Genomic DNA, 8,668 nt, shown 5'->3' on the forward strand with positions numbered 1-8,668 from the left:
CTGAGCTGGACAACAGCTAAGTGCCCACCACTTGTTAGCTCTATCCCAGCTTCCCTTGGGATGAAGAAAACACACATGAGAAAAACTAATTGGTGAAGCTAAAGGCAGTTGAAGAAGCAAAGGGGGGGGGGGGGGGGGGGGGGGGGGAGGGGGAAAAGAGTTAAAAACAAGTGATGCAAAAGCTGTGACTCCCAATATCCCAGCATCAGACTGATGACCAGCCAGCCTCTGAGCAACTGCCACCTTGGAAATATCAAAACTGTAGATTTTACTGCTGAGTGTGATGTCATATGGTGTGGGATATTCCTCTGACCAGTTTGGGTCAGCTGTCCTGGCTGTGTCCCCTCCCGGGCTCTTGCCCACTCCCAGTCTTCCTGTTGAGGGGAGAAGCAGAGTGAGAAGCAGAGGAATTCTTGATGCTGTGTAAGCTCCCTTTAGCAACAGCCAAAACAGTATTGTGTTACCACTATTATTTCAGCCATCAGCTGCTGTGCAGGAGGTTAACTCCATCCCAGCCACAGCCAGCACACCTACCAAAGGAATGGGTATTTTAAACACATTTCAATGTTTTAAGTTCTCTCTCCATAAAGGTGTTTCTCTGAGGAAGACTGCTATTGAAATGTGTTTGATTTCAACTTTAACCACCAGTGGTACCAATCAGATCTGGGCTGTATCAAGTGGTTTTCTACCCAATAATCATAAAATGTGGTTCAGCATCTTTCTAGTCCTTTTTAGAGGGTTCTTTTTCATCTGTTTACACATGGGAGAGAGCTCTCTGTGTCTGTGTACTAGCTCTTTGCCCCAGTGCCACTGACAAGGCTTCTGCTGATTTTCCTGCTTTGGTTTGTTTCTGTCACTAACACTTTTCTCCTTTTTGAGAAACCTGATATAACAACCATGTTTAGATATCTCTGAGGATCATTTTCTGGTGCAGTACATTCTAGAAAATCTCTGTAGGTGCCACTGAAACTTTTCCCTTAAGCCTCTGCTTTATTATTCTCTATTTCTTTACTCACTATAAGTTTTTAAGGATATGCTCTTCTTGGTTGAGAGTTTTAAATTAACATCATAGACCCATGTATAATTGTTTATGTATATTTCTTTTCAAGATGCCAGTGATCAAAGAGAAGACATTTACATTGGAAACCACATACCTTGTTCAGAAAGCTTCAATGGTTACTGTATACATGGAAAATGTGAATTCATTTATTCCACTCAGAAGGCTTCCTGCCGGTAAGTCCTTCATGTCTCCAAAACAGGATTGAAATCACTGTAAAGCTTAATCAAAATGCTCTCTAGACACAGTGACAGGATGTATCACTTTGTGGTATCTAAGCAGTGGTACAGGAGTAGTATCCCTGTGCCATGGGCAGCACCCAGGTGATGCAGTCAGGAGGGAGATAGGGCTCAGAGGAAAGCCTCGGTCAGTCGGGTACATCAGAACCTGCATCCCCCTGAGGAGTGTCGCCTCAGTGTTGTTTTCAGCTGCTAAATCATATCCAGAGCTAAGAAACCAAACAAAACAGGCACGCATTAAAAAGGCCTTTGCCTTGCATGGCTTGTGTCAATGACTGTTCTTTCCCCACTGACCTCTCAGCCTGTTCTTGCACTATCTGTACATTTTATTGTTCCTTTGTAAACTTTCTCCAGAGAATCAATACCTTATTTTAAACATTTATTGCCCTTTTCCACAATAATAGGTTTCATCTAGAGAATAAAAAACTGTGAAATATTCTTTAGCCCTCACCTTTTGTCTGCAGCATAAACCAGCAACTCAGAACACACATTGAGCCCCTCAGTGTTATCCAGAATACATTCCTTAGCTTCCAGATAACCTTTTTCTTTACATTTAACCAAATTCTTTATATATGTTTTCCTACAAATTTTTTTATTATTATTATCATCTTCATCATTGTCATTAGCTTTATTAAGTTGTTTATAGAAGAAGGCCACTTTTCAATAAGATGCGGTGCCCTACTTCTTAGGAGGTATCACTCAGCTTTTATCTTGCAGGCTTGTACTTTCAGATTAATGTGGCTGAAACTGCTATAACTCTTCGCTTTTCTTTGCTTTTAAAACTTCAGCTGTAAATCTATTGGATACTTTCATATTTTCTTCCTTGATCCTTATTGATTGATGATATTTAGGTGTTTTTTGCACTGCCAAGATTTAAGGGTTTCCAGACAGATCAGAGAGCAGGAAGCCCAAAGAGCAGAGCCAGTATGGTTGTCAACTTAAGCACTTGAAAGCTTTTATTATTTCTTTTACCATGCAAGACCCTTTCTTGTTTACTTTCACCTTTCCAATAGGACTATTTTGGTCTTCTTTTCATCTGGAACCAAGAGAACTTAACATGGCTTCACTTCTCTTGGGAAACTGGGTGCATCCTCCACATCATCTTGATGGGCATTAGGCAACACTATCTAATTACATTATTCTTTTGATTCAGAACTGTATTTAATACAATCTATAATGTATATGTCCTCAAAATGTTTAAAGTAGCAGTATTTCAAGGAAAATATTCCTGTCTGAATTAACTAATTTTTATTTTCTCAGAATTTTTTTTCTGGAAGGAGTTAATCTTATAGTAATTTATCAATTTATGTTTCAGTGTAAATTCAATCCTTTAAATATTTATAATTACTCTAGTAAGTATCAATAGGCAATGTTTTGATGAATTTAATTAATGTGTCATTTTTTTAAATTCTATTTTATAGTTACATTTACTGTTCCTACCTTCAGTTATGTGTTTAAACAGTCTGAATAGTATCTCAGCACTGAGCTTAGCACAACAAATCTTACGTGGTTCCAGTCAAGAATTTGTGACTATCAGTTCTTGACCCTGAGCATCAGACCTCCTTTGGATTTTTCTTGGCAATTAAAATACTGAAGGTCTCATGCTTTATGCATGTTTCTTACTGGAGCAGTTAAGGATCTTATTCAGGAAACAAATAGTTTCTAACAGACATCAATGTTCCATAGTAATCATGTACCTCTATCAGAGAAAAAATAATCTCTCTTTCTTCTAACAAGGAAAATATAATGATGAATGCTAAAGGCAAATTGTTATTTTAAAATGCTTTCTGTTCTCATACACACCTAGCTTATACATTGTTTAATTTGGTCCTCATTTCCTGGTAGCAATGTATATGAGGCATCAGATGACCTATAAAACTGCAGAAAATACTTGCACAGAGCAAATCCTGACTTCTGCTTTCACTGAGGGCAATGAATCTCCTTGCTTATTGTACAGCAGCCCTCCAGGACTGCCAGCAGGCAGGTGAGAGGAAGGTTTTGTAGCAGTCAGTTGGTATGCTGTGGTATTGAGTTTAACAGCCTTTGCACAGATGGGATCAGGTCTGTCTCCTGCTGCCCTCCTTGTGCAGTGCAGTTTTGCCCTGTCCTTATGGCAGGCTGCATCAAGGACACACAGTCCAGCCCTTCAAAAAGAAATCTAAACTTCTTTATGCTAAATCAATTAATTGACTTACCAGCTTATTCTGACAAATTATTGCTGACCTCTATTGATCTTGCAATTATACTAATGCTGTATTATCTTGTTATACATTTATGCAACAGAATGCTTTAAAATCTGTTCTACTAGTTTAAGGTAGAAAACTATTGCCTACTACTTCATCCTGCCATTAGGCAGTTCTTAATACAAGCACTTCTTCTCCTGAATCTGCATTCAGTATTTCTCAGAAATAATTTCTTGTCATTTAAGGGTTTCTGATAAAGTATCTTTGAATTCCTTGTGCCTCCCCTGCCTTGTTCTACCTCCTCTGCATTAAAGCAGCTGTCACATTGATAATACTTCATCTGCTACTTTCTTTAGTGAAAACAAAAGCAAAGTAACAATAATATATAAGTCTTCTTGACTTACAAGAAGACCTCTTCCTTTTTGTGTCTTCTTGCATGATTACCAGTGTGTTCACAGTCCTCATTCTTTTTGTATGCTTATACAGAGTTCTCTTTATTCCCTTCCTGGCTACCACTGGGCACATTTACAGTACATGGAGGACTTCCTTTAACAAGTCCTACCAGAATTTAATTCATACCTGAACCAGAACTCCTTACACAGCAGCTCATGGCTAGAGAAAGTAGAGTCACAAGATTATGAACATGTAAACCCCAACTATTATCCCTGCATGCAGAGGGGATTAGGAGTTGCATTAGCAGTTGTAGAAAGATCTTTGGTGTAATTATTTTGTTGCTCCAAACAGAATTAATTCCTACCCTAGCACAGACCTTTTGAATGGGTGAATCTGTTTTTATGTTGCATTCGGGCTTGTCAGATCCAGTTTACAAAAGGATTGTTGTTCTGCCTGCATGTGAGTATTTCTTCTCCAGCTGTAGAGCTGGAGGCCAATTGTATGATTCAGATGTCCATAGTGATGCACTTGTGTCAGTAGATTCTAAAGGACAGCTGTACAAGGAACTTGCTCAGGGTTCTAAGTGGTGGCCTTTGACTCTGCAGACTTCATCTCAGTTTTTGGGTGGCTCTTGTGTTTTCTTGTGCCTCAGCCTCTTTTGCCTTGAGACATGAATTTTTTCAGAGTGTGTTTGCCCTGGCACATCTTGCATTGACGGAACACATCACTGCTCAGGAGCAGCCTCTGCTGAGTTTCTCATTGAGCTAACTGCTGCTTTGCTCAGACAAATTACCATTTAGAGAGCTGCTTCTCTTCTACTTCCAGCTATTTCTTCCCCACCCCATGCAAATTATTTTGGATTCTTCCTTGAACTCTTACTTGAACAGTTGTGAGCCATTGGGTCTTCTAAACCAACCTCCATCAAATTCTGGGTCAGCCACAAGGCAGGACGGGGTTTGATGCTGGTCTTGTCCAGTAGATTTTACAAGATTCTATTTGTCCAGGTTGCAGCTTGAAAAAGGGTATTTTTTTTTTCAAGGTGATTTTCAACCCATATTTCAAGGTTCCCCAGCCTCTTTGTCACTTGTGTCCCGTACTGACAATGGAGCTGAACAAGCTGTGCTGTCTCTGTCTTTCATGAGCATGGTTCTTCCATTTCATTTAACCTTGTCTACTTGTCTTCCAAGTGTCTACTTGTTCCACCCAGTTGCTTCACTCTTCTTAAATATTGTACCAATATAATAATAGACCACATATTTCTTTTGACAAATCAGGGAAAATTCCCCATGCTGGTGTATTTTCAGAGGTCCACTAGTAACTGTATCCAGAAAAAGCAGAGTGTATCTACTTGCTCTGTCTCTTCTCTTGCCACACAAATCGAAACCATTCCATAACCCAAGCATTATCATACGTGCTCCTTCTCACCAGCTCTTTCTCAGCTGGAGTCACTTTGGATTTCTCATTTCATCTGGAAAATGATTGGGGTCTTGTCAAATTACAGATTCCATGAAATATTCCTTTTCTTTTTCAGGTGTGAATCAGGATATACTGGACAGCACTGTGAAAAGACAGACTTTAGTATTCTTTATGTTGTCCCAAGTAGACAAAAGCTTACACATGTCCTTATTGCAGCAATAATTGGAGCTGTACAGATTGCCATTATAGTTGCAATTGTCATGTGCATAACCAGGTAGGTAAAGACAAAAAGAGTGAAAAATTACACATTGTATGGATATACTTTTTCTGTATTTAATTATATGGTGCCCAACATTTTATTGGCTTAATACCCACTTAAGAACTACCTGATGACTGAAGCAGGATGATTTATGCAACATCCTATCTGCCCCTTTGTTTCTTTGGTCACAAAAGACAGATTTGTTTAAATTCAGTAACCACCAGCAACCACTCTGAAACTCCAGACCAAATGCACAGCAGAACAGATCAGCCTTGAAACAAATCCAAGAGTTTAAAGCTACTGTGTTAGACCTTCACTGGACTTATTGAGGCGTTGCTGAAATTTTGTGGAAGCTATGATCCCCAGCTACCACCCAGTGAAACCAAAGAGGCTGACAAGATGCTGTTCCCTGTGGTACCACTGTAAATGGTGTTACACAAAGAAGGAAGTACTCCTCGCACCACATATGCTTTCTGAAAATCAGTGTGCAACTTACTCCCATTATTAGACACTCACCATAAGAACCTGTTTTGTGAAACTTAAAGAAACACAAGCACAGAGTTCAGGTTTCTGAGTTGTCTCAAATTATCACCCTGTGTAAAAACTGAGATGAGAGCCATGGGTTCTTTTTGAAGACAAGGCATTCAGTTCTAGGACTTGAACCTGAGGTCTCTGAGATAGATTAAGGATAACTTAGTTAGCTTATAGGTTTATGAAGTATTTAAGTCTTGCACTTAGGCATCTGTGACACAGTTTCACTTTTCCTCCTCAAGCTGTCCTTCACTTTTTCAGCTCCACTTACACTGGGCCATAAAATTTTATGCTACTGCATTTGTTTATGGCTTCCAAAACTCAGCGATGTAGAGGGACATCCCCGTGAATGAACAATACAGGCTTTTTTCCCTGTATACCTTATAAAGTTCAACCTAACAGACACTAGCACATATATAAAACACCATCTGCACATGTAAGAGTTACTTGGCTCATGCAATTGATGTCATCCCCTTTTTCACTCAACATCCTGCTGGCCAAAGCAGTGGTGTGGAAGGCTATGTTTCAGCTCCTCTTTCAGCTTCTGTATGACCATTCCCCAGCTCTCAGTCTCTCTTGCTGCATCCCAGCAGGACTGCTCCATCATTCATTGCCTGTCTGAGTAAGTGCCATTCCATTCAGGATTGCTGGCTTTTGTGAATCCTTTTAGCTGTGTGTCTGGTCCCAAGAAAGGGATCACCAGAGTCACCCCACAGAGAGACCTCAGTGGGCTCTGTCTCATGGGCTGCTGTGAGCAGCAAGGCACCTGGAGGTCCAGCACTTCAAAAGGCTGATTGATCCAGTCTCATATTTAAACCCATGGGTTTAATATATGAAATATGGATAAAGTAAAGCTAATGCAATCATTCCCCATGGAATGTGTTTGCTGGATCAAGGCTGAAGGGTGTAGCACCTTTCTGGTTTCAGTCTCTAGATCAAGCAGGGCTCCCTTCTGGATGATCTGGGGTCCTACAGACATTCCCAGGTCACCGTCCAGTACTGAACAGCAGGAGCAACCCACTTGTCAGCACAGATCATAAACTCCTTGCTATTGTTAAGTACAGAAAATTAAGTCAATGCGTGATTGATAGGTTTAAATATATGTGGCATATATAAAATCAGCCCTCCATTCCTATTTCTCTCTTTTGTTTAACAGAAAATGCCCCAAAAACAATAGAGGACGTCGGCAGAAGCAAAACCTAGGCCATTTTACTTCAGATACATCATCCAGAATGGTTTAACTTAGTGCTTTTTATACCTACATTGACCATGTGATGTACATTTTTATTATATCTTTTTTTAAAGAATGGAAATATTTATTTCAGAGGCCTTATTTTTGAACATTTTTAGTGTAACAATGTTGGTCTGTATACTGAAAGCATCAGCTCTAACAGCTATGGACTGTTTTAGTATCTTTACTTTTATGTTTTTGAATACAGTAGTTCATTTTCTGTATCTGTATCACATGGTTATATAATAGACTTGTGCTTTATCCATGGAATGTAATATTTTTGGGAACACAGATTTATTCCAATAATGGTTGTAGACTTAAAAAAACCCAACAAACCAACAAAAAAAGTCACATTACCTAACAAACAAGGCATGAGCTAAAGGCGAAAATGTTTACAGCTTACTTTTCTTATGAGGAACTAGAAAACACTGTGTTTAAATACCGTAGATATTTAAATGTTTTTGGAAGTTAGTAACTGATTTTTTAGACACTGCCTATCGCATGAACTGTGAAGCTGTGTGATGTGTGTAGTTGTAACATATTTATAAAATGTGTGGGCTGGGTCTAAGCACTGCCATCTTCATAAATAATTCCAACAATTTATTTTTAAAGACAAAAAATTATAAATTTCATAATTTGGGAAGTCACCTGGTAGAACAGATGGCACAGGTCCAAAAGAAGTAGGTCCTAGTAGATTTAGGTATTGTAAAAATTGGTGTTGAATAATTGAACACAAATAATTGGAATAAAGCCTACTTTATCATTGTTAAAACTGTTTTAATACTTCTTAAACTTTTTTAAAGAAAATACATGTTTTAACACCTACAATACAGATTGTATAGTGTTTGTGATTAAAATTAAAAAAATAAAAGTGAATGAATTACTAATGCTCTTGTATAGAGTACTTTCAAGAGCTAAAGAAGTCCATCCAAATTAGTCTGCTGGTCATAGTTATATTAATAGACTGTTAGCTGTCGTTTGAAAGATCCCAAGATAAAGTGTGAATAGGATGTGTTCAGCTGTTTTAACATGTAGTGTAGGCTTTCAGAACTTTTGCATGTAGGATTTAATAATTTGTTCAATAAAAAAAAATGCTTTCAACATTTTGAACTGGAAAAGCATGTCACAATACAACGTTTTCACTATATCGCCTCTGGTTTAGTGTGTTTATTTGTTACCCCACGGGGTAATTGCAGCAAGCTGAAGACCTGAAGTTGTTTTGCTGGAAAAGAAAACCGTGCTAATTTTCCTGACCGCTTTCTGAATTCCCTCAGAGGAAAGCACTCAAGTAACATGAAAACAAAAGTAGATCTTTAAAAATATGCAAGTTTGCTTTCCTGCTTAATTAGCAAGTTACTT

General features: G+C 38.7%; 1 protein-coding gene across 1 annotated transcript in view; it reads left to right on the plus strand.

Moving 5' to 3' along the window:
- The window catches only part of TMEFF1 (transmembrane protein with EGF like and two follistatin like domains 1), a 111,923-nt gene extending 104,604 nt beyond the window's left edge, over positions 1-7,319 (plus strand). The window contains exons 8-10 of the mRNA XM_062500418.1: positions 1,110-1,233; positions 5,404-5,562; positions 7,235-7,319. Of these exons, the coding sequence (XP_062356402.1) occupies positions 1,110-1,233; positions 5,404-5,562; positions 7,235-7,319 (368 nt within the window). The remainder of the gene's footprint in view (positions 1-1,109; positions 1,234-5,403; positions 5,563-7,234) is intronic.
- The last annotated feature ends 1,349 nt before the right edge of the window (positions 7,320-8,668 follow it).

This window comes from Cinclus cinclus, chromosome 1 (genome assembly GCF_963662255.1).
Source record: "Cinclus cinclus chromosome 1, bCinCin1.1, whole genome shotgun sequence".
Lineage (NCBI taxonomy): Eukaryota > Metazoa > Chordata > Aves > Passeriformes > Cinclidae > Cinclus > Cinclus cinclus.